General features: G+C 42.1%; 1 protein-coding gene across 24 annotated transcripts in view; it reads left to right on the forward strand.

The window, feature by feature from the left end:
* RIMBP2 (RIMS binding protein 2) overlaps window positions 1–27,644 on the forward strand; it is a 711,286-nt gene that overhangs the window by 630,094 nt on the left and 53,548 nt on the right. For 16 of the 24 annotated variants that reach the window (XM_073676113.1, XM_073676112.1, XM_073676109.1 and 13 more), the window contains 4 exons: window positions 4,025–4,177; window positions 4,851–5,035; window positions 6,777–6,945; window positions 10,515–10,580. In XM_073676113.1, the coding sequence (XP_073532214.1) occupies window positions 4,025–4,177; window positions 4,851–5,035; window positions 6,777–6,945; window positions 10,515–10,580 (573 nt within the window). The remainder of the gene's footprint in view (window positions 1–4,024; window positions 4,178–4,850; window positions 5,036–6,776; window positions 6,946–10,514; window positions 10,581–27,644) is intronic. The other 8 variants (XM_073676119.1, XM_073676133.1, XM_073676128.1 and 5 more) reach the window with 3 other exon arrangements.

Raw genomic sequence — 27,644 nt, forward strand, 5'->3', positions numbered from 1 at the left:
AGCCAGAGTAGATACGGTTTCCCTCTATGCCAGTCCTTTCACCAAGCTAAAAAATATGGCTGTGGTGAAATAAAAAAAGCAGTGTCAGACTGAAGAACATTGGGCCCACCAGAGGATTTTATTCTGAGTGCCCACCTTTCTCCCCCGCTCAAGAGCCCCATAGCAGCTGAAAGGTTTGCGCTAAGAACTCCCCTGAAGGAGAAGCCAGGGCCCACCGGAGGATTCTCCGGTTCTCTTTTGGACCTGTCCAACCCAGCTGAGAAGCAGCCCTGGCTAAGAAAAGTCCGTGTGAAGGTTCCAGGACACTCTATGGGTGCTTTTTTACTGAGTGGGAAACCCACACAAACATGGGGAGAACATTATTTGCGGCCCCCTAGAAATTGGGACAGGAAGGTAGTTGACATGTGGGTGTTTGTTGTGCTCCCTCAGCATGCACAGTTTCATCTTGCCCACGGCCTCTGCGTGCACTATCACCATCACTATAACATCCACTTCCCACACACCTTACCCATTTTAAATGGAGTTTAATATTTGTCACGTTGCCAAAAATGTCTGTATTATTACTGCAGTAATATAGGATCACGACTGATGACCACAGTTTTAGGCAGTGACCTGGGAGTCAGAGATGCTTCCAGGGGTCTTCCCCATGCTGTTCCCATGTCTTTTCAGCACTGTATAGATGTGTCTGATCATATCTCACACACCACATGGGAAGATAAGGTAGGAAAATGTTAAAATGACATTTACTGGTAAATGTATTTTGCACAGTTGAAAGCAATGCAAAAGTGCAAAAACGCAACAAAAACGCTACGTGTGAACATAGCCCAAGGTGTGGACGAGCATTTTTATCTTTGTATAATTATTTTGCCTTATATACAAGATATTACCCTGGAAAGGATATTCCTTAACATTTTTCCCAGGAAAATCCATTTTGGTTTCGTTTTTTTATGTTTTATTGTGAGTCCGTAAAAGTGGCATAATACTTTGACAGCAGTGATCTGGGAGTCAGAAGACCGGGGAGGGGAGGCACGCTGGAAAAATGCTTGAGTTTCCCATAGACTTACATTGAGCTCGATGCTCGGACCGAGCACTCGAGCATTCCAATTTTCTCGACTCGAACAACGAGTACCCGAGCATTTTAGTGCTCACTCATCACTATTAATTAGCATTTTATTGCATGAAACAAGTATTTGATACAATAGAAAAACATATTTATTATTTCGTACAGAAACCTTTGTTTGCAATTACAGAGGTCAGACATTTCCTGTAGTTGTTGACCAAGTTTTTATACACTGCAGCAGGGATTTTGGCCACTCCTCCTTATAGATCTTCCCTAGATCTTTCAGGTTTTGGGGCTGTCGCTGGGCAACATTGAGTTTCAGCTCCCTCCAAAGATTTTATATTGGGATCAGGTCTGGAGACTGGCTACATCACTCCAGAACCTTGAAATGCTTCGTAAGGAGCTAATCCTTAGTTGCTTGGATGTGTGTTTTGGGTCATTGTCAAGCTGGAAGACCCAGCCACGACCCATCTTCAATGCTCTTACTGAGGGAAGGAGGTTGTTGGCCAAAATCTCACGATACATGACCCCATCCATCCTCCCTTCAATACGGTGCAGTCATCGTGTCACCTTTGCAGAAAGGCACCCCAAAAGTATGATATTTCCCCCATCATGCTTCACGGTTGGGATGGTGTTCTTGGGGTTCTACTCATCTTGTTCCTCCAAACACGGCGAGTGGAGTTGATATCAAAAAGTTCTATTTTTGTCTCATCTGACTACATGACCTTCTCCCATGCCTCCTCTGGAATATCCAGATGGTCATTGGCGAACTTCAAACAGGCCTGGACATGTGCTGGCATGAGCAGGGGGACTTTGTGTGCCCTGCAGGATTTTAATCTATGACGTCGTAGTGTGTTACTAATTGTAATGTTTGAGAATGTGGTCCCAGCTCTCTTCAGTTCATTGACCAGGTCCTGTAGTTTGGGCTGATTCCCGACCTTTCCCAGAATCATCCTTTCCCCACAAGGCGAGATCTTGCATGGAGCGACAGACCGAGGAAGATTGACAGTCATTTTGTGTTTCTTACATTTTCTAAAAATTATGCCAACAGTTGTTGCCTTCTCAACAAGCTGCTTGCCTATTGTCCTGTAGCCCATCCCAGCCTTGTGCAGGTCTACAATTTTGTCCCTGGTGTCCTTAGACAGCTCTTTGGTCTTGGCCAAGGTGGAGAGGTCGGAGTGTGATTAAGTGGACAGGTGTCTTTTATACAGGTAATGAATTTAAAAAGGTGCAATTAAAACAGGTAAAGAGTGCAGAATAGGAGGGATTCTTAAAGAAAAACTAACAAGTCTGTGAGGGACAGAATTTTTGCTTGTTGGTAAGTGAAGTGTACCTACGATAAAAATTTCAGACCTCTCCATTCTTTGTAGGTGGGAATTTGCAAAATCGGCAGTGTATCAAATATTTATTTTTCCCACTGTATGTGCCCATATTTTACACTGCGATCATTTAATCTATATCATTAGTAACATTAAAATGATTTACTGTGTTTTGTATTTAAACTTTTAATTGTGTTTTATACTACTGTTACATTTATTTCTTCCCTCTGCAATATTAATTTACCAAATATTGATAAAGTAAACCATTAAAACAAAGTCTGATTTTACACTACAGTTATACAGCAAAAATTGTTACATGTTTTAATGTTGTATTTAATGTTGTTCATCCACACATTCTTTCACATGACTCATTTTCATTCCAAGTTCATATAACATTAATGTATGTTTTGTAAGCGTCTCATTAGTATCAAAATTAGACTGAAGAAAATAGAATTAACAACCCTTATATTGTTTAATACAATCATTTGTAGTAGAATATATGTCCTTAAGGATGTAGTCAGCAGTCAAGTGATAAAAAATTTGACCCAAAATGCAATTTTAAAGTTTAAATTTGTAAAAGTGCCTAATTCATATACCTCTAACCAAGCCTTTTATGAGGGCCATTTTGAGGCACCCATGGGTTTGTCAAGCTTCTAATCTTAATCCATTATCTTGGAGAGACCCACACCATAATTCAGAACTTAAGGCATGGGTCACTGTAATACTGAAATATCTCTGCCTCCTGGAGAAGAGTATCGCCTGGCTTAAACACATCTGAGTGAATTTTCAACATGGCTCATTCAATAATTATAAGAAAATGTAGTATAAGCCATTCGCAGCTTGATTTTGCACAACTTACACATAAAAGGTAGCCATTCTATGGGCTAAATGTTAAAACAAATTAAGTTAAGAAAATCTGATGCCTTGGATTAGACAGGACACAGTATGTATTTTTAGACTGTGACATCATGACTTATTCCATTCAATGGCTGCTTACATTGTGTATGTATTCAACAGCAACCATGACTAACTTAAATATGGAATATTGTGTGTAATCTCTTGTACTTAACTAATGTCAGCAGGATTTCAATGGTAAATTGTCCTCCTGATCACTTGGTACATAGCCATTCCATCCACTTAAGTCATCCCAGAAGTTTGTCGAAGCCCAAGTGTGTTGTCACAAAGTTCCATGTCTGTATGTTATTTTAGTGAAACCTAAAGCTAAAAGTGACACCGGCTTATCATTTTGCAGTTTGTCACTTTTTAAAAAGTGCTTGTTAATCATAAAAAGTTTTATTTATAAGAGTATAAGATTATATAGAAACAAGAAAATGTTCTCCTGACAGAAGATCAAGCTATAACATGGGCACCATCTTTGGTTTCCATGAAAAAATCTTCTTAGGAATTTATTGCTTTGATTTTGGACTAATATTCACATATTCAGGTTCATGGGTGCTTCAAAAATGAAATGAAACTCCTTAAAATAAGATATAAGAAAGATTTGGTTGGATGGGCGTTTAAATTTTACAAATTTAAAACACTTAATTGGAAGAGAAGCCCTCTTTGTAATTGGTACCAATCTCCATGGTCCTCACTTCCAGACTCAAAGGACATGTTTAATAGCTCCTTCCCTTTTTCTCCTTAGAAATTACAATGGACAGTAACAGTGAAGGTGGTCGTTCTCGGTCAGGTAGTGAGGGAAATATTTCACCTGTAAAAGAAGAAGCTTATTATCGCAGCATTGGAGGACACAGGAAGTGGTCTCTTCAGCGTACCAGGGCCTCTGAGGATAGATACGGTATGCAAAACAAAAAATTCTTCCTCCTTTTTAAGGATGTTTTCAGATTTTTCAAACTTTTATGTCTGGTACAATAAGGGTGTCAGGTTACTTTTGAACTTACCAGACATGTTTTGATGGTGCTCAGCAAATCCAGTAATATAATCCACTTGTCAGTTTTTGAGAACTATAAGTATCTGACTAGTAGCTTCTAAGAAAAAGATCTTTTTTTCAGTGAACCCCTTTAGGCTTAAAGCCTGGATCAGTTCTTTCTTGGCTTTTACTATGCTGGATAAATAGCCACCTCTCTTGCATGTAATGCAGCATGTGTGTAGGCACTTCTGTGTCCATCCCAGCACATCTAGGTTCTTTAAGCTTAGTGGAAAGAAAGGTAGGATAGCACCAAGTTCATGTTCATCATTGCCATTCAGCCATACTGTATGTGTTGTTGTGTGACTTATCACATTGCATGGTCATCAGCTTCTACGTAAAGCTCATTGTGTTCCTGAGATTGCGCTTTTCTTTGGAGGCACAAACATGTTGTTTGCAAATATAAGCCATACAGTCAGCTCTGCTAAGGAATATGTAGCAACTGCAGCACATGATACCATTGCTATCCCTTCAATCTCTTTGACACTTGGCAAAGTGGTGGAGCATACAAAGATTGTTGTATATGTTTCGGAAATTTATTTAGATAGTTATGGAAGCCGAGAAAAGATGTCATCTGGGATGTACGAGGAATCTGAAACAGATGGGGGGATGGAAGATTATTCAGTACGAATATTTGTGGCACTCTTTGACTATGACCCAAGAACCATGTCACCAAATCCAGATGCTGCAGAAGAAGAGCTTCCCTTTAAGGAAGGACAAATAATTAAGGTGAATGATTAAATATTTTACTTCTTCTAAAAAGTTTTAATCTTTTCACTGTACTCTAAATGTGATTTACCCTAGATGGCACACATTATTATTTAAAACTACACTGGATATTTATTGATTAGAAATAGGGATGATAGACAGCTTCCAAACAAGGTGATAGTGTATCAAAAAGTATTTTTATTCTGCCAAAGACATTTCAACCTGTAGCAGATCTTTGTCAAGCATGCTGTACAAAGACCTTCTACAGGTCAAAACGTAGCTGTACTTTTTGATACACTGGTTTGGAAGCGGTCTATCATCCCTATACTTGAATTGTTATCAAGTAGAGTTCCTCGTTGTTGGACTTTGCGTTCCTCTGCTGGAGGAGTGCTGCGGGCCATACCCTCTACTATTAATTATTTAGAAGTCTTATTTAGGAAAAATGGACAGAAACGTGAAAAAATGCAATATATTCACATTTTAATTTTTTGTTTTAAGGCAGTCTTTTGAAAAAAAAAATCCTCAAATTCTCCTGTTCATAGTGATGTCAAATATGTGTAAAGAATAAAACCCTATTTTAAGTGCGTTTGTTTGTTTTTCTCATCTTATTTCTAGATATATTTTTTTACATTCCAACGTAATATAATATATATATATATATATATATATATATATTTTCCCATATACTATACAGATCAATGCGAACTGATAACAGCCCATCAGATTAGGGTTACCATAGATCTCTATAAACATACAGCAGTAAAGATTACGTCTTATGTGTATGTGCCTCCACCCCCACCCCACCCAACTCTGCACATGGTTCCATTTCAAGCGTCTCAATACAGAATGCAAGAAACAGTGAAGCTCTTATGTTAAAGAAGTTGTCCACTACTTTTTACGATTGCCCCAATGTATTTACACTGTGATTATACGTATTTTTGTAATTACCTTTGGTAGTCTTTAATGCCTGTGAGCGGTGCTATCCTTGGCTGCTCACAGGCATCACGTGACCCCCAGTGGCAGCCGTCTCTTCCTTCCGCTGATGTCACGTCAAGTGAGGCGTGACATCAGTGATGCGGTCCCCGCGCGCTTTCCCAATTAATGAGGAGAGGAAAAGCGCGCGGTGGATGCTGGTTGTGACGAGCGGGGTAACCCCTCCCACAGCCCATCACTCACCGTGGAACACAGCACTGAGTTACGCTCCCGGTTGCAGCTGGAACTTGACGTGACATCAGCGGATGTCACAGCCAGCTGCAGCCGGGGGTCACATGATGCCTGTGAGCGGCCAAGGATAGCGCCGCTCACAGGCAATAAAGACTAGCAAAGGTAGGGCAATTGCAAAAAGTAATGGACAACTCCTTTTAAGGAGTTTTTTTTTTCATGACAGAAAACTAATTATGCCATTGCCCCTTCACAGTATAACAATTGAATTGACAGCACTGTGTGCAGGAGTCAACAGTCTCAGAAAAACCCTACATCATTTTCTTAAACCTAAGTAAAGAGGATTATACCCAAGAAAGACACTGTACTTCAGCATATTATCCCATACTTTTTCTGTCCAGCTTTTAAACTTGATATGTCAGGTGTCCTATTTGCATAGCAAAGTGTGAACTACTGCAGTACAACTCAATAACTAATGTTACACGTTTTATGTGCTCTAATAATTACTGTATGATGATAAAAAATGTCAGCTATCTTGATTGCAAAAGACGGAATTATGTTTTCTTCCAAAAATGACTGGTACCCGTTATATTGTCCTCAGGTATATGGTGATAAAGATCCAGATGGTTTTTACCGGGGTGAAAGTTGTGGGAGATCTGGTTATATCCCCTGCAATATGGTGTCTGAAATACAAGCGGATGATGAAGAAATGATGGACCAGCTTCTCAAACAAGGATTTCTACCTTTGAATACTCCAGTGGAAAAAATTGGTAGGTAATAAAAGCTTTTTTTTAACACCTGTTACCCTGTCTGCCTAGCTGTAGCTGCTTCTAGCTTTATAAGTGCAATGTTCTGGGATACTACCATATTTTTTGGACTATAAGACGCATCGGACCATAAGACGCACCTAGGTTTTACAGGAGGAAAATAGAAAAAAAAATGTAAGCAAATAATGTGGTCATGATGCACTGTTAAGGGAGAGGGGGGTCTGCTGCTGACACTGTTATAGGGGTAATGTCTCCCAATTCTGTTAATATCCCCCATCCTGGTATATATGGCCCTCCTTTACTATTATACGTGGCCCCCATCCCCATCCTGATATGCATGGCACCCCAATCCCCCATCCTGGTATGCATGGCACCCCTCATCCCTATCCTGGTATGCATGGCACCCCTCATCCCTATCCTGGTATGCAAGGCCCCCTCATCCTTATCCTGGTATGCATGGCACCCCTCATCCTTATCCTGGTATGCAAGCCACCCCTCTACCTGGTATGCATGGCCCCCCTCATCCCTCTTACTGGTATGCATGCCCCCCCCTTATCCCTCTTCCTGGTATGCATGACACCCCTCATCCCTCATCCTGGTATCCATGGCCCCCTCATCCTGGTATGCATGTCACCCCTCATGCTGGTATGCATGGACCCCTCATCCTGGTATGCATGACACCCCTCGTCCCTCATCTTGGTATGTATGGCACCCGAATCCCCCATCCTGGTATGCATGGCACCCCACATCCCCATCCTGGTATGTATGGCACCCCTCCATCCTGGTATGCATGCACCCCTCCATCCTGGTATGCATGGCACCCCTGATCCCCATCCTGGTATGCGTGGCACACCTCATCCCCATCCTGGTAAGCATGGCATCCCTCATCCCTATCCTGTTATGCATGGCACCCTTCATCCCTATCCTGGTATGCAAGGCCCCACTCATCCTTATCCTGGTATGCATGGCACCAGGGCACTCATCCCTATCCTGGTATGCAAGGCACCCCTCATCCTTATCCTGGTATGCATGGCACCCCTCACCCCTATCCTGGTGTGCAAGGCACCCCTCTTTCTGGTATGCATGGCCCTCTCATCCCTCTTTCTGGTATGCATGGCCCCCCTCATCCTGGTATGCATGGCACCCCTCATCCCTCATCCTGGTATGCAAGGCACCCCTTATCCCTCTTCCTGGTATGCATGACACCCATCATCCTGGTATGCGTGGCCCCCTCATCCTGGTATGCATGTCACCCCTCATCCTGGTATGCATGTCACCCCTCATGCTGGTATGCATGGACCCCTCATCCGGGTATGCATGACACCCCTCGTCCCTCATCTTGGTATGTATGGCACCCGAATCCCCCATTCTGGTATGTATGGCACCCCACATCCCCATCCTGGTATGCATGGCACCCCTCTATCCTGGTATGCATGGCACCCCTCCATCCTGGTATGCATGGCACCCCTGATCCCCACCCTGGTATGCGTGGCACCCCTCATCCCCATCCTGGTAAGCATGGCACCCCTCATCCCTATCCTGTTATGCATGGCACCCTTCATCCCTATCCTGGTATGCAAGGCCCCACTCATCCTTATCCTGGTATGCATGGCACCAGGGCACTCATCCCTATCCTGGTATGCAAGGCACCCCTTATCCTTATCCTGGTATGCATGGCACCCCTCACCCCTATCCTGGTGTGCAAGGCACCCCTCTTCCTGGTATTCATGGCCTTCCTCATCCTTCTTTCTGGTATGCATGGCCCCCCTCATCCTGGTATGCATGGCACCCCTCATTCCTCATCCTGGTATGCAAGGCTCCCCTCATCCCTCTTCCTGTTATGCATGGCACCCCTCATTGTGTTATGCATGGCCCCCTCATATTGGTATGCATGGCCCCCCTCATCCCTCTTCCTGGTATGCATAGTCCCCCTCATTCTGGTATGCATGGCATCCCTCATCCTGTTATGCATGGCATCCCTCATCCTGGTATGCATGGACCCCTCATTCCTCTTTCTGGTATGCATGGCACCCCTAATCCCCATCACGCTGCACACAAAAAAAATAAACACTTCTACTCACCTTTCTTCCCTCTGCTCCAGCGCTGCATCCTGCTCTGCTGCCAGCACTTATCTCACTGTGTGAGCCGTGCCTGACGTCACAGCCATGCTCCCTCACAAGGTGAGATGAGCTGCCGGAATAGTCACTGCTCCCCACGCCGGGACTGTGTGCATGGGAGCAGTGACTTCATTGTCCTTAATAGCCGGCACACAGTGTAGCCGCATCGCGGCTCCTGCTGCAACTGGGCGATTGTGTGTGCCCGCTATTAAAGAGCATGAATATTTACCCCTCTCCACTCCTATGTGTGTGGAGAGGGGCGAATATTCATGCCCTTTAATAGCAGGCATACGTGATCGCCCAGCTGCAGCAGGAAGCCGCGGCTGTGGCTACACTGTGAGCGCTATTAAGGAGAATGAATATTCAGTGAATATTCATTTTCTTTAGCAGCGGGCACAGTGTAGGATGCAGGTAGGCTCCTGTGGCCCACTTCTCCCCCGCTTCCCCCACCAGCCACAGTATGTATATATATATATATGTGTATATATATATATATATATGTGTATATATATATATATGTGTATATATATATATGTATATATATATGTGTATATATATATATATGTATATATATATATATATGTGTATATATATATATATGTGTATATATATATATATATATGTGTATGTATATATATATATATATATATATATATATATATATATATATATATATATTATACACCACATTCGTACTATAAGACACCCCCCCCCCACTTTCCCACAAAATTTTGGAGGAAAAAAGTGCGTCTTATAGTCCAAAAAATATGGTAATTCTTCAGTGGCATCTGATACTTGCATGTCTTACATATCCCTTTGGAACTAACCAACAGTCTGTACTTCCGGAATGGTGCTACCCAATGCATTTAGTATCTGGACCACAGTTTTTTTTTTTACACTGAAGAAAATATTGGGCCTTGGCCATTTGCCCGAGGATGCAATTTGGATAGCACTTTTCTTGAACTTGACATTATGAATCTGTGCATTTCCAAACATTTCCAAATTTGGAAATCATCTGCTTTAATTTGGATCGCTGTACTGCTTAATTAACTATTGCAATTACATTAGACTTTCTTTATCAAGAAGCTGGCAAAAGTTTGCAGTTTTGTTACCAGAGCCAAAAACAGAATTTACAAATGTTCAATGTATTTTTTTTTATTAATAATGCGTCTCATGATACCCAAGGGTAATTGCTAGACAAGACAATACTAAACTCCAAAAGTAAGCATTTAAATCTAAAAACTAATTTCTGTCAATGGCCTCCAGTTACATGTACATATGATATTGATAAAAACTTGACACATTGAAATTTATTTAATTGCTAGTAAAACAAACATAATTAAATTGTCAGCTACCTTTACTTTCCCAGCTGAGCGTTTCTCGATTGAAAGTAGAACTTTGAACAGCTTCATATGTTCTCCTCTTCTTTTATTTGTATGCATTCCTTTCCTGAAGTCAACTGTGAACGTTTCAAAGAGAGCTCTCGCTCTGTACACCGCAGATCCAGAAAGTCTAAACGAGGTCTGTGAAGAAACCCTAACTTTATTCAGTTAATAAACCAGCTGAAATTATTTCACATGTCTAAACATAACTATGTTTCTTGTAAGTTAAACTAACCGGCATGTTTTGTCCTTTGAGCTTGCATCATTTGAAGTCATTTTGCTGTAGAACACATGCTTAACATATGGCCTCACTAATATTTGTACATTCTGCACCAAGACTACTTGACTGCTTAAGAAAGTATTATTTAATGTCTTTTCAACTTAGTAGTATGAAAACATCTCTGTTGCATTTCTATGAGAATTTTGGTTAAGGATTTAAAACATCTATTTACATCCAAAGGGTGTCACCTAACATAATGCCTGGTGGTGAAGGCTCTTACCAACAGCAGCGCACCAAGTCTGTATAGCTTCATTAGCATAGAACTGTACAGCCTTTGTGCAGTGCTATGTGTACTGGGATATTCTCCCCAGAATACCTGTGTACACATAAGGGCCGATTCATCAAAGCTTTTACACAAGAAAACTAAAAGCTTTGAAAAGTTGCAAAATTTGTTGTGACTTTTTAGGTTGTGTTAAATGGGCGTTGCTGGGAAGGAACCTTGCATGCCCCACCCCATGCTATGGTAGTCTCTCTCTTTGCCAACAAGCTGTACACTAGGTAAAATAAAAGCTATCACTGTAGGAGAAAGACAGCAGATGAAAAAGCAAGTGAATTGCAAACCTGTCTATTTTCAAGCTGTCTAGTTGGAAAAATTTAATAACATGAGAATATCACTTTAAAATCTTCCCTCTTCTGAAGTGTACCACTCCCCAGCCTACCAACTTTCTGGATGGTTTCTGGGGAAAGAGGCCGTCACTGATGCTTGAGTATAATATCTATGAAGAACTTAGCACTCAATTGATGTAGAAAAAAGATTATTTATTTTCAATCCACAGTGAACATATATATGACGTTTCGGTCTCAGTTTAGATCTTCTTCAGATATACAGATTGCCATAGAAGAATATAGGACTCAATGGTGAAACTATACAGGATACAATGCATCTGGAAAGTGGGAATATCACTAAAGGTATGGCACTTATAGAAGTCAGATTCTATAGGTGCCATACCTTTAGTGGTATTCCCATTTTCCAGGTGCACTGTATAGGAAACTTCATATGCAGGTGCTTCTCACAAAATTAGAATATCATCAAAAAGTTAATTTATTTCAGTTCTTCAGTCCAAAAAGTGAAACTCATATATTATATAGAATCATTACAAACAGAGTGATCTATTTCAAGTGTTTATTTCTGTTAGTGTTGATGATTATGGCTTACAGCCAATGAAAACACAAATGTCATTATCTCATTAAATTAGAATACTTTATAACAACAGCTTGAAAAATTATTTTAAAATCCAAAATGTGACCTACTGAAATGTATGTTCAGTAAATGCTCTCAGTACTTGGTCAGGGCTCCTTTTGTATCAATTACTGCATCAATGTGGCGTGGCATGGAGGCGATCAGCCTGTGGCACTGCTGAGGTGTTATGGAAGCCCAGGTTGCTTTGATAGTAGCCTTCAGCTCGTCTGTATTGTTGGGTCTTGTGTCTCTCATCTTCCTCTTGACAATACCCCACAGATTCTCTATGGTGTTAAGGTCAGGCAAGTTTGCTGGCCAGTCAAGTACAGTGATACTATTGTTTTTAAACCAAGTATTGGTACTTTTGGCAGTGTGGACAGGTGCCAAGTCCTGCTGGAGAATGAAATTTCCATCTCTAAAAAGCTTGTTGGCAGAGGGAAGCATGAAGTGCTCTAAAATTTCCTGGTAGACGGCTGCGCTGACTTTGGTCTTGATAAAACACAGTGGACCTACACCAGCAAATGACATGGCTCCCCAAACCATTACTGATTTAGGAAACTTCACACTAGACCACAATCAGCTTGGATTGTGTGCCTCTCCACTCTTCCTCCAGACTCTGGGACCTTGATTTCCAAATAAAATGCAAAATTTACTTTCATCTGAAAACAACACTTTGGACCACTGAGCAACAGTCCAGGTCTTTTTCGCCTTGGCCCAGGTAAGACACTTCTGGCGTTGTCTATTGGTCATGAGTGGCTTGACACAAGGAATGCGACACTTGTAGCCCATGTCCCGGATATGTCTGTGTGTGGTGGCTCTTGAAGCAATGACTCCAGCAGCAGTCCACTCCTTGTGAATCTCCCCCAAATGTTTGAATGGCCTTTTCTTAACAATCCTTTTAAGGCTGCGGTTCTCCCGGTTGCTTGTGCACCTTTTTCTGCCACACTTTTTCCTTCCACTCAACTTTCCATTAATATGCTTAGATACAGCACTCTGTGAACAGCCAGCTTCTTTAGCAATGACCTTTTGTGGCTTACACTCCTTGTGGAGTGTGTCAGTGGCTTTCTTCTGGACATCTGTTAGTCTTCCCCATGATTGTGGAGCCTACTGAAACAAACGAAGGGACCTTTTTAAACGCGTAGGAAGCCTTAAAAGGTATTTTTTGTTAATTATTCTGATTTACTGAGATAATGACTCTTGTGTTTTCATTGGCTATAAGCCATAATCATCAACATTAACATAAATAAACATTTGAAATAGATCACTCTGTTTGTAATGACTCTATATAATATATGAGTTTCACTTTTTGGATTGAAGAACTGAAATAAATTAACTTTTTGATGATATTCTAATTTTGTGAGAAGCACCTGTATATTGACTGTGGATTGAAAATAAATAATCTTTTTTCTATATTTATTGAATGCCAAGTTCTTCAAAGATATTATACTACGGATTGGGCTCCTACTTGTGCACCTGCTTTCAGGAGTGCCGTGCTCTACTGGTTACTACTCATGCTTGAGTGACACATCAAGCCAGGAGCATTATTGTGCTGCTGGCCTGAAATGTGTATGTCAGATGCTGCTGAATAAGGCAGCTTTGCCTCTACAACATCGGAAGCAGACTAGGATTGAAGCTGGCCAGGATTCGGAGCTAAGAGCACTCTCCAGCGATCGCCGCCAGCCTCAGGGTAACACTTACAAGCTCAATAGGAACCAGCCTGCAAGCACTGCACATACAGTGGAGTGAAAAATAGTTTGCCCCCTTCCTGATTTCTTATTCTTTTGCATGTTTGTCACACTTAAATGTTTCAGATCACAAAACAAATTTAAATATTAGACAAAGATAACACAAGTAAAAACAAAATGCAGTTTTTAAATGAAGGTCTTTATTATTAAGGGAAAAAAAATCCAAACCTACAGGGCCCTGTGTGAACAAGTGATTGCCCCCTAAACCTCATAACTGGTTGGGCCACCCTTAGCAGCAACAACTGCAATCAAGTGTTTGTGATAACTGGCAATGAGTCTTTTACAATGCTTTGGAGGAATTTTAGCCCACTCAGCTTTGCAAAATTGTTGTAATTCAGCCACATTAGAGGGTTTCCAAGCATAACTGCCTTTTTAAGATTATGCCACTGCATCTCAATCGGATTAAGGTCAGGACTTTAACTAGGCCACTCTAGTCTTAATTTTGTTTTTCTTAAGCCATTCAGAGGTGGACTTGCTGGTGTGTTTTGGCTCATTGTCCAGCTGCATAACCCAAGTGCGCTTCAGCTTGAGGTCACGAACAGATGGCCGGACATTCTCATTCAAGATTTTTTGGTAGACAGCAGAATTCATGATTCCATTTACCACAGCAAGTCTTCCAGGTCCAGCAAAACAGCCCAGACCATCATACTAGCACCACCATATTTTACTGTTGGTATGATGTTCCTTTTCTGAAATGCTGTGTTACTTCTACGCCAGATGTAATGGGACATACACCTTCCAAAAAGTTTAACTTTTGTCTCTTCAGTCCACAGAGTATTCTCCCAAAAGTCTTGGCGATCATCAAGATGTTTTCTGGCAAAACTTAGATGAGCCTTTATGTTCTTTTTGCTCAGCAGTGGCTGTTGTCTTGGAACTCTGCCATGCATGCCATTTTTGCCCAGTCTCTTTCTTATGCTGGAGTCATGAACACTGACCTTAACTAAAGCAAGTGAGGCCTGCAGTTCTTTTGATGTTGTTGTGGGGTCTTTTGTGACTTCTTGGATAAGTCGTCACTGCGCTTTTGGGGTAATTTTGGTCGGCCGGCCACCCCTGGGAAGGTTCACCACTGTTCCATGTGTAGCGCCCCGAGGGTTCGGCCGCTACAGGGGTATTGCACCTCAGACCAGAGGTGTGATATTCCACTCCCAGGTAAGGATGGAGTATGGACCAGGGCTCAGTTAGCTGCATACAGCACACACACCCCATTTCCGAGGGACAGCTCAACGGTGCTCCCACTAGACAGAAGTGCAGGCACGACCGACTATGTCCCTGTCTGGAGTGGGGAGGGGGGTGGAACACCCAGTGCTGTAGGGGCAGATAGGGGTTGGTTCCTGAGCTTAGGTAGGAGCCCATTGGTTGCTGGTCACCTGGGCTCATGGCTAGAGGGAGGTATAAAAGGTGGGCACCATCTTAGATCTAGGTTCGTTCAGCCAGAGGAGAAGACAGGGAGTAGGGGCTCTGTAGGAGCTCTACTCCAGGAGGGCCTAGTGAGAGGCCGAGGAGGAGGAGAAGGGGAGCTGGGATTTTGGCTCATCTCAGCTCCAAGAGAACGGAACAGAAAGGAACAGAGAAAGAGAAGGAGAGACAGAGAAACCGAAGGGCTCAGGAACAAGAAGGTGGAAGGGACCCTAAGAACCCACGAGAATCCAGGGTGCAGGGTCAGGCAGATTAAGGGTACCGGATCCCAAGTTGGTGGAGGAGAAACAACCCTCGGCCAAAGACCGGTCGTCGTGATCATCTATTGGTGCGACACCTCATCAAACCTGCTAGGAAGGCACCATATAGGACAGCGGAGGACGGGGCCCACGTTTAACCGCACAAGTCCGCGGCAGCTGGACAAAAGTGGGTCACTGGTGAGGCAGGCCAGAGAAAGGATTAAAGGGGGTCCTGTGCCATGCTCTTGACTGCTTGGGAGTTGACCGAGCCCCACACCTGGTGGACGCAGCACGGCTCGGGCGGTCATTACCTGTACAGAAGTGACCCGGAACAAATGAACTGTGAGTAAAGACCCTGGACTGTGACTTGTTGTCTGTGTGCTCCTTCGCGCCTCCAGCACTACCGGTACTGGGACTCTCACCACCATCACTCCCACCATCCACTACACTGCCCTGGGGCCGCACTCTTCCCGTGGGGAGTCACACCATCCCAGCTGCACACGTCATCGGCCCCAGCGGACTGCCTTGCAGCGGCGGTTCCTAATAGCCGCAATCCACGGGTGGCGTAGTCGGACATTATCTGAAGCACGTAGCAGACTACCATTGGTCTGACCACCCTGAGCCACGGGACCGGGCCGCCACTACTACCCCCATCGTTCCCCTATCGCCCGGATCCGCGTGCCCCACGGCCCAGGGGGCGAGTCACATGTTTTTGCCATTTGTGGATAATGGCTCTCACTGTTGTTTGCTAGAGTCCCAAAGCTTTAGAAATGGCTTTAGAACCTTTTCCAGACTCATAGATCTCAATTATTTTGTTTCTCATTTGTTCCTGAATTTCTTTGGATCGCAGCATAATGTCTAGTATTTGAGGATCTTTTGGTCTACTTCACTTTGTCAGGTAGGTCCTATTTAAATGATTTCTTGATTGAGAACAGGTGTGGCAGTAATCAGGCCTGTGTGTGGCTAGGGAAATGGAACTCAGCTTTCCAATGATGTGATAAACCACAGTTAATTTATTTTTTAAGGGGAGCGTGGCAATCACTTTTTCACACAGGGTCCTATAGGTTTGGTTATCTTTTTCCCTTAAAGGGATTCTTGTCCACTACAAGGACAACCCCTTCTTTAACTAAATGTTTGGCCCTGATAAAATAAAAAAACCTGGCACCGTTCCAGCGGTGTAGGCTCTTGCGGTCCCCGAACTCTGGTGTGGTGGAATGACAAGTGGCGCCCGGCGCCCAATCAGCGCTGGCGTCACAGTCCCCGAAATCAGACAAATCGAACATGAACAGGAAGTCTGGGCTGCAGCTGCTCTCTGACTTCCTCTTCATGTTCCATTTGACGGGAGGCGGAGACAGTGACGCCAGCACTGATTGGGCGCCGGGTACCACGACCACATCACAGCCTCAGGACCGCGAGTGTTGACACTGCTGGAATGGCGCCAGCACAGGAGGAGAGTATAGTTTTTTTTTATTTTATCAGGGTCAAACATTTAATTCAATAAGGGGTTTTCCTAGTAGTGGACAACCCCTTGAATAATAAAGACCTTCATTTAAACACTGCATTTTGTGATTACTTGTGTTATCTTTATCTAATATTTAAATTTGTTTTTTGATATGAACATTTAAGTGTGACAAACACGCTAAAGAATAAGAAATCAGGAAGGGGGCAAACACTTTTTCACACTACTGTATTCATTCACCGCTGCTAGATCCTTGGCAATGCACTGTAAACATTCAATAAAAAAATAAAATTGTTAAACTGTTAGGCTGTGTGCATACATTGCATTTTTGTCACAAAACCTGAAGGGAATCCTGATGCCAGCAAAGTGAATGAAAATCCTGAAGTCTTATGCACACGTTGCTTATTTGTGACTCGCAGATTTGGTGCAGGTTTAAATCTGCAGCATGTCAATTCTTTTAGTGTTTTTTTGCTGCAGATTTCACCCATACTAATGAGTGGGGGAAAATCTGCACCAAAATGCAAGTAAAAAACTGAGCAAAAATGCAATAAAATGCACGTCTTTGCAGCTGGGTTTTTCCTGCAAAGGAATGCAGAAATGGTGCAGCAATTTCTGCCCCAAATACTGTGTAGATAGATACCTTTAGTGTTTGGATAAACTGTTTATAAAAGCTTTTCGGGCGTAAAAATAATTAAAGGTAATCTGTGATTTGTGTGTAGTAGTCATAGTATCCTGAAATAGGGCTCGGGCAGCCTTTTCAGAATATGTAACTTTTATTACAAAACAGGGCCCCTTTGTATTGCTCTAAGCACAAATTTATTGCCGAGTGCCAGCAAGTCAAGCATATTTAAATACTCTTCCCCCGCCCATAATCCCGCCCACTCCGGTCATTGATTGGGTGCAGTCAAACTGCTGTTACTTGGGCGGAGATTGCATTGCAATCCTAGGACTGGCGTCTGCTCTCCTGATCTGAGTGTAACAGCTGCCTAGAAAGACATGACGTCACACTCATGACAAGAGAGCAGACGCTAGTCCGAGGATTGCGATGCGATCCTTTCCCAAGTAACACTGCAGTCTGAGTCTGACTGAATCAGGGTCACTGGCTGGGAGAGATGTGCGGGATTATGGACAGGGGAAGGGGTGAATAATCATTAAGCATTTACATGCACTTGACTAGCCCCTCCCAACCGGCGTCACTAATTCAGTCAGACTGCTGTGTTGCTTGGGCGAGAATCACATCACAATCCTCGGACTGGCTGCGGGCTCTCCAGACCCGAGTGTGACAGCCTGTATTTCTAGGCAGCTTTCTTACTCAGATCAGGAGAGCAGTCGCCAGTCCGAGAATTGCAATGCGATCTTTGCCCAAATAAAACGCCAGTCTGACTATACCCAATCAGTGATGTCTGCCAGGAGAGGTGGGCGGGATTATGGGTGAATATGCATTAAGTATTTACATATGCATGACTTGCTGGAGCGCAACAATAAATTTTGCCTGTTCTTAGTGCAATGGATCCACATACAGTAATAAAAGTTACATATCCTGGAAGGGCTGCCCGAGCCCTATTTCAGGATACTATTACTATACTGCACACAAATCACCTGACAGATTCCCTTTTATAAACTTAGCTGTTACTCATCCTCCTCTGATCTAGCAATGCCTCTCCACTGCTGTCCCAATCTACAGTGGGGAAAATAAGTATTTGATACACTGTCAATTTTGCAAGTTTTCCCACCTACAAAGAATGGAGAGGTTTGTAATTTTTATCGTAGGTACACTTCAACTGTGAGAGACAGAATCTAAAAATAAAAAAAACAGAACATCACATTGTATGATTTCTACATAATTAAATTGCATTTTATTGCATGAAATAAGTATTTGATCACCTACCAACCAGCAAGAATTTTGGCTCTCACAGATCAGTTTTTTTTCTTTAAGAAGCCCTCCCACTCTGCACTCACTACCTGTATTAATTGCACCTGTTTGAACTTGTTACCTGTATAAAAAGACACCTGTCCACACACTCAATCACACTCCAACCTCTCCACCTTGGCCAAGACCAAAGAGCTGTCTAAGAACACCAGGGACAAAATTGTAGACCTGCATAAGGCTGGAATGGGCTACAGGACAATAGGCAGCTTGGTGAGAAAGCAACAACTGTTTGCACAATTATTAGAAAATGGAAGAAACACCAGGTGATTGTCAATCTTCCTCGGTCCAGAGCTCCATGCAAGATCTTGCCTTCTTGGGTAAGGATGATTCAGAGAAAGGTCAGGAATCAGCACAGAACTACACGTGAGGACCTGGTCAATGACCTAAAGAGAGCTGGGACCACTGTCTCAAACATTACCGTTAATAACACACTCCTCCAGCGGTCTCAGACATGCGGCCCCTTTAGGCAATCCTGTCCAGGGAGCCAGGGTCCGCCGACGTCAGCGCTTCTTTTCAACTGAATGTTTGTCCTCGGCCACACGTTCAATTGAACTGTATTGCAGTCCAGAGACCAGCTCTCTATACCGCAATACCAATAACAACCACTGGCCAATTAGAGGCCAGCAGCTGACGTCAGCATCACTGCATTACCGCACATGATATCACTGCTAAGCACCCCAGCTGTGAAGGGAGGAAGAGGATGCTGTTCACCGAGGGTGCGAGGTCAGGTGAGAAGAATTTTATTTTTATGTGTGTGTAAAGAACAATAGAATGTGGGATATTGTTACAAGAAGGGGACCAGGATGGGGAAATTACTATAAGATGGGACCAGTATGGGACGATTACTATAAGATGGGATCAGGATGAGGAGATTACTATAAAATGGGACCAGGAAGGGAACATTACTATAAGATGGGATCGGGATGGGGACATTATTACAGGAAAGGGGACATTATTACAGGGTTAGGGACATTATTACAGGATTGGTGACATTATTACAGAACAGGGGACATTATTATAGGCTGTAGGACATTATTATAGGATTGAGAACATTATTACAGAACAGGGGACATTATTACAAAGTGAGGGACATTATTACAAAACAGTGGACATTATTACAGGCTTGGGGATATTATTAGATGATTGGGGACATTATAACAGGATTTGGGAACATTATTACAGGATGGGGGCCAGAATTAATAAATGGGGCTAATTGTATAACTATATTACTGTATGGCGCAGATTGGGGGTCAAACATAAGGTAAACATTTTAAAAAAATGAAAAATAAAGAATGAAAAAATAATGGAATAATATTTGGCAACTAAAAATGCTGTATTATGTAAAAATGTAAGTAAAAGAGAAGACCTGTATCATAACCAATATGATAAACACCATTAAGAAGAATAAAAAACATGCCATAAAAAGATGATCAAAAAGTCATATAGAAAAATAATGGTATCACTGAAAACATCATCTTATCTCGCAAAGAGAGCAGCCCGTCATATTCAATTTTTTTTCTATGTGTCGCCCACTTACCCGGCTCAGTTTGAGACCCCTGCACTACGCTGTCATGCAGGACACGCAAGGTCCCCCTTTTTACGCCAGTACATGTCCAGGCTCATATGAAGTTCGCCAATGACAATCTGGATGATCCAGAGGAGGCATGGGAGAAGGTCATGTGGTCATATGAGACCAAAATAGAACTTTTTGGTATCAACTCCTCTCGCCGTGTTTGGAGGAAGAAGGAGGATGAGTACAAACCTAAGAACATTGTCCCAACCGTGAAGCATGGTCAGGGAAACATCATACTTTGAGAGTGTTTTTCTGCAAAGGGGACAGAACGACTGCACCGTATTGAAGGGAGGATGGATGGGGTCATGTAACACGAGATTTTGACCAACAACCTCTTTGCCTCAGTAAGAGCATTGAAGATGGGTCGTGGCTGGGTGTTCCAGCATGACAATGACCCGAAACATACAGCCATGGCAACTAAGGAGTGAAGAAGCATTTCAAGGTCCTGGAGTAGCCTAGCCAGTCTCCAGAACTAAACCCAATAGAAAATCTTTGGAGGGAGCTGAAATATATTAAGATTTGAGTGTCCTCGGTGGTTAATACCTTTTAATGGCTAACTGAAAAGATAGTAACATGTTGCAAGCTTTCGAGACTACTCAGGTCTCTTCATCAGACATAAAGTAACGCAAAATCCGAAGAGTCACATATTTATGCACAATACACAGAAATAATGCAATAGATGAGTCAAGTGACGTGAAGCAGAACTATCATTATGAGAGAGGGATAAACAGTTGTGGCCTTAAATATTGGAACCGTTCATAGATAAGGAGTGTGAAAGTTTATTGAGGTCTGGTTCATGAATATGGCACACTGATGTAATAAAATCTTCTACGGTCCAAGCCTGGACCCGTAGAAGCGTGATAGACACGCAAAATGGCCGTCGTCCGTAAAAGGTGCCGCTTCCTTGCATTTTTAATGGAAATGGAATAAAAGAAGATTTTATTACATCGGTGTGCCACCTCGCTTTCTTCATGTATGAATTGTGGCTTACTTTGTTTCTGGAAGGAGTTGCACCCGATGGTCAGATTGATTGCTCCAGCTGGTCAAGCTTCTGGAGTCTCTGCACAAGGAGTGAGTCGCTGCAGTGCTGGTTGCCTGTGCATTTGTATCTGGTTCATGAATGTGATGACCCCACATGGTCTGAGGAGCACATTCCTTAGTTACACTAAGTGTATCAAAGGTTGTCATTTGTTTGTACTCCCAGACTCTCCTGTCTCTCTGAGATTTGAGGCCTGGGTAGTTCCGAAAGTTTGCAATTTGTTACCATCTTTTCAGTTAGCCATTAAAAGGTGTCAACCACTGAGGACAATCAAATCTTAAAGGTTTCTGTACCAAATATTAAGTTCTGTTTTTCTGCTGTATAAAATGTTTATTTCATGCAATAAAATGCAAATTAATTATGTAAAAGTCATACAATGTGATTTTCTGGATTTTATTTTTAGATTCTGTATCTCACAGTTGAAGTGTACCTACAATAAAAATGACAGACCTCTACATTCTTTGTAGGTGCGAAGACGTGCAAAATCGGCAGTGTATCAAATATTTATTTTCCCCACTGTATGTTGACGGCGTGTGGCGTGAAAATCACGACTAGAGGCACATAACCACTGCATCCTGTCAACAAGGACATATTGCTAGGTCTGTAGAGCATGACTGACCTGAGGAGAATGAATAACAGATTAGCTTATTATTTTATATGTCTGCAAGCCTTTGTAAAACTAAATGATTATCCCAGGCAACCCTTTTATCATCAGGAGAATGGAAGCATAATCCAACCATACCCATGTCTGAAGATGGGAATAATCCTTAAATGACATGTTTAAAAAATATTTGTACTGTACCGTAGATAAGTAGAGCAATTTTCCTCTGAACTCACCTAGTTTTTACTAAGAAAATTGGTTGTGTTCTGAACTCTTTCACCCCCGGGCCGTTTTCCGTTTTTGTTTTTTGGTCCCCTTCTTCCCAGAGCCATAACTTTTTTATTTTTCGGTCAATATGGCCATGTGAGGGCTTATCTTTTGAGGGACAAGTTGTACTTTTGAACGACACCATTGGCTTTACCATATTGTGTACTAGAAAACGGGAAGAAAATTCCAAGTGCAGTGAAATGGGTTTTTACAAGTTCGTAGATACCAAACATCTTTTTTATTTAAGTGGTGAAAATAAAAAATCCAAAGTTTGTTAAAAAAAAAAAAAAAAGTCGCTATTTTTCGAGACCCGTAGCGTCTCCATTTTTCGGGATCTGGGGCCGGGTGAGGGCTTATTTTTTGTGCGCTGAGCTGACGTTTTTATTGATACCATTTTGGGGTAGATACGATGTTTTGATCTCCCATTATTGCATTTTATTGCAATGTTGCGATGACCAAAAAAATGTAATTCTGGCATTTTGATTTTTTTTGTCATTATACCATTTACCGATCGGATTAATTCTTTTTATATATTGATAGATCGGGCGATTCTGGACTCAGCGATACCAAATATGTGTATATTTGATTTTTTTTATTGTTTTAACTTCAATGGGGCAAAAGGGTGGTGATTTAAACTTTTGTATTTTTTTTTTTAAATATTTTTATAAACATTTTTTTTTATACTTTTTATGTGCTTCAATAGTCTCCATGGGAGACTAGAAGCTGCGATCATCTGATCGCCTATGCTACACACAGGCGATGATCAGATTGACTGTGTGTAGCACAAATGCTCACTTTATATGAGCGCTGACCGCTGGGCAGCACTCATAGCATCCTGGCAATGACAACCACAGGGGTCTCCTGTACACCCCGGGTTGTCATGCCAACCCATCGGCAACCCGCGGTCATGTGACATGGGCGCCGATGGGCAGGACTAGTGACGTCCTTCTGCCGCGGCCATGTTAAATACTGCTGTCAGAGATTGAGAGCAGCACTTGAAATGTTAACAGCTGCAGGTTGATCGCGATTCCTCCCGCGGCTATTAGGGGCACATGACAGCTGATCTGATCAGCGCCGGAGCCCGCGCCAAAGGGAGAGACCCGACATGTGCCGTACATGTCGTGAAGGGGTTAACACTATGTAGGAAACCAAATAGAAACATGCCATGTACACAGGGATCACCACAATAATGACAATATTTTATAGATACAAAACAGCCAAAAAGAGATTAAAAACATTTAAAAACTCAAATTGACATATAATTGGTTCAACCCATAATAGAGCTGCACCATGCCTATCCAAAAGACACACTTTATAAGAACAGTATTAAATACAATAATAAACATCAAAAGGGTACCAGAACCTACCCATAGGGTGTTTGTATATATAGTTAGCAATAGTATACTTGATAACAATAAAGGCAGATTAATGAATAGAAGAATAGATATATTCGTACACAAATATAAATAATATACTATTACCTACATGCAAAGGAATGTAGATTATAATCACAAAGTGCAGGTCTGCGAAGCACACTTATTCAGTTTCCATAATGGGCCTATATCTGTCATGTTAGTGTAAGAATTAAACCACGCTTCCTATTAAAAACTATATACATCACAGGCTCAACAAAAGACATATAATAATGTTAAGGAAGAACTAAATACCTGCTATCAAGGGAAGCAACAGGAGAGAATGCCCTGTATATAGCAAACTGAGAAAGAGATATATAATCATGTCAAAGACAGATGTTACTTATCTAATATACATGGCAGCAAGGTCCTGGACCCTAAAGTAGTCAAATGGAAGTAGCAAGGAAAAGTGCCCAATGCGTGTTGCCACACAATGTGGCTTCCTCAGGGACCTGACTTGCACTTTGTGATTATAATATACATTCCTTTGCATATAGGTACTAGTATATTATTTACATTTATATATGAATATCTATATACAGTACAGACCAAAAGTTTGGACACACCTTCTCATTTAAAGATTTTTCTGTATTTTCATGACTATGAAAATTGTACATTCGCACTGAAGGCATCAAAACTATGAATTAACACATGTGGAATTATATACTTAACAAAAAATGTGAAACAACTGAAAATATGTCTTATATTCTAAGTTCTTCAAAGTAGCCACCTTTTGCTTTGATGACTGCTTTGCACACTCTTGGCATTCTCTTGATGAGCTTCAAGAGGTAGTCACCGGAAATGGTCTTCCAACAATCGTGAAGGAGTTCCCAGAGATGCTTAGCACTTGTTGACCCTTTTGCCTTCACTCTGCGGTCCAGCTCACCCCAAACCATCTCGATTGGGTTCAGGTCTGGTGACTGTGGAGGCCAGGTCATCTGGCGTAACACCCCAACACTCTCGTCCTTGGTCAAATAGCCCTTACACAGCCTGGAGGTGTGTTTGGGGTCATTGTCCTGTTGAAAAATAAATGATGGTGCAACTAAACGCAAACCGGATGGAATAGCATGCCGCTGCGAGATGCTGTGGTAGCCATGCTGGTTGAGTATGCCTTCAATTTTGAATAAATCCCCAACAGTGTCACCAGCAAAGCACCCCCACACCATCACACCTCCTCCTCCATGCTTCACGGTGGGAACCAGGCATGTAGAGTCCATCCGTTCACCTTTTCTGCGTCGCACGAAGACACGGTGGTTGGAACCATAGATCTCAAATTTGGACTCATCAGACCAAAGCACAGATTTCCACTGGTCTAATGTCCATTCCTTGTGTTCTTTAGCCCAAACAAGTCTCTTCTGCTTGTTGCCTGTCCTTAGCAGTGGTTTCCTAGCAGTTATTTTACCATGAAGGCCTGCTGCAGTTAGTCTCCTCTTGACAGTTGTTGTAGAGATGTGTCTGCTGCTAGAACTCTGTGTTTCATTGACCTGGTCTCTAATCTGAGCTGCTGTTAACCTGCGATTTCTGAGGCTGGTGACTCAGATAAACTTATCCTCAGAAGCAGAGGTGACTCTTGGCCTTCCTTTCCTGGGGCGGTCCTCATGTGAGCCAGTTTCTTTGTAGCGCTTGATGGTTTTTGCAACTGCACTTGGGGACACATTCAAAGTTTGCCCAATTTTTCGGACTGACTGACCTTCATTTCTTAAAGTAATGATGGCCACTCGTTTTTCTTTACTTAGCTGCTTTTTTCTTGCCATAATACAAATACTAACAGTCTATTCAGTAGGACTATCAGCTGTGCATCCACCTGACTTCTGCACAACACAACTGATGGTCCCAACTCCATTTATAAGGCAAGAAATCCCACTCATTAAACCTGACAGGGCACACCTGTGAAGTGAAAACCATTTCCGGTGACTACCTCTTGAAGCTCATCAAGAGAATGCCAAGAGAGTGCAAAGCAGTCATCAAAGCAAAAGGTGGCTACTTTGAGGAACCTAGAATATAAGACATATTTTCAGTTGTTTCACACTTTTTTGTTAAGTATATAATTCCACATGTGTTAATTCATAGTTTTGATGCCTTCAGTGTGAATGTACAATTTTCATAGTCATGAAAATACAGAAAAATCTTTAAATGAGATGGTGTGTCCAAATATTTGGTCTGTACTGTACTTCTATTTATTATTCGTGCTTTATTGCCAGAAAGTATACTGTTGATGACTATAGATGCAAACACCCTATGGATAGGTGAATAATAGAATGTTAGAGTTGGAAGGGACCTCCAGAGTCACTGTGTCCAACTCCCTGCTCAATGCAGGATTCACTAAACCATCTCAGAAGGTTCACCGTGTCCAACTCCCTGCTCAATGCAGGATTCACTAAACCATCTCAGACAGATCTGTGCTACAGTAAATTTATCACTTAAACATGAGCCGTGTATGAGGGAGTCGAAGTCGTGGAGTTGGAATCGGTGTCATGTAAATTGAGGAGTCGGAGGTTTGGCTCACCAGCTCCACAGCCCTGGTTCTTACAACCCCTGACAAAAATTATGGAATCACCGGGCTCGGAGGATGTTCATTCAGTTGTTTAATGTTGTTGAAAAAAAGCAGATCACAGACATGGCACAAAACTAAAGTCATTTCAAATGGCAACTTTAGGGCTTTAAGAAACACTAAAAGAAATCAAGATTAAAAATATGGTACTCAGAAAGGGTAATTTTTTTCAGACCAAGCAGAGGGAAAAAATTATGGAATCACTCAATTCTGAGGAAAAAATTATGGAATCATGAAAAACAAACACACAAAAGAACACTCCAATACATCAATACTATTTTTTTGCAGCACCTCTGGCTTTAATAATAGCTTGCAGTCTCGGAGGCATGGACTTAATGAGTGACAAACAGTACTCTTCATCAATCTGGCTCCAACTTTCTCTGATTGCTGTTACCAGATCAGCTTTGCAGGTTGGAGCCTTGTCATGGACCATTTTCTTCAACTTCCACCAAAGATTTTCAATTGGATTGAAATCCGGACTATTTGCAGGCAATGACATTGACCTTATGTGTCTTCTTTCAAGGAATGTTTTCACAGGCTTTGCTCTATGGCAGGATGCATTATCATCTTGAAAAATGTCATCATCCCCAAACATCCTTTCAGTTGATGTGATAAGAAAACTGTCCAAAATGTCAATGTAAACTTGGGCATTTATTGAAGATGTAATGACAGCCATCTCCCCAGTGCCTTTACCTGACATGCAGCCCCATATCATCAATGACTGTGGAAATTTGCATGTTCTCTTCATGCAGTCATCTTTATAAATCCCATTGGAACGGCACCTAACAAAAGTCCCAGCATCATCACCTTGCCCAATGCAGATTCGCGATTCATCACTGAATATGACTTTCATCCAGTCATCCACAGTCCACGATTGCTTTTCCTTAGCCCATTGTAACCTTGTTTTTTTCTGTTTAGGTGTTAATGATGGCTTATGTTTAGCTTTTCTGTATGTAAATCCCATTTCCTTTAGGCGGTTTCTTATAGTTCAGTCACAGACATTGGCTCCAGTTTCCTCCCATTCGTTCCTCATTTGTTTTGTTGTGCATTTCCTGTTTTGGAGACATATTGCTTTAAGTTTCCAGTCTTGACGCTATGATGTCTTCCTTGGTCTACCAGTATGTTTGCCTTTAACAACCCTCCCATGTTGTTTGTATTTGGTCCAGATTTTAGACATAGCTGACTGTGAACAACCAACATCTTTCTCAACATTGCATGATGATTTACCTTCTTTTAAGAGTTTGAAAATCCTCTCCTTTGTTTCAATTGACATATCTCGTGTTGGAGCCACGATTCATGTCAGTCCACTTGGTGCAACAGCTCTCCAAGGTGTGATCGCTCCTTTTTAGATGCAGACTAACGAGCTGATCTAATTTGATATATTTGTTTGTTAGTTTTGGAAATGAAAATTTACAGGGTGATTCCATAATTTTTTCCCCAGAATTGAGTGATTCCATAATTTTTTCCCTCTGCTTGGTCTGAAAAAAATTACCCTTACTGAGTACCACATT

This window comes from Phyllobates terribilis, unplaced genomic scaffold (genome assembly GCF_046119375.1).
Source record: "Phyllobates terribilis strain yellow unplaced genomic scaffold, ASM4611937v1 Scaffold_1__5_contigs__length_1240528914, whole genome shotgun sequence".
NCBI classification, from domain to species: Eukaryota; Metazoa; Chordata; class Amphibia; order Anura; family Dendrobatidae; genus Phyllobates; species Phyllobates terribilis.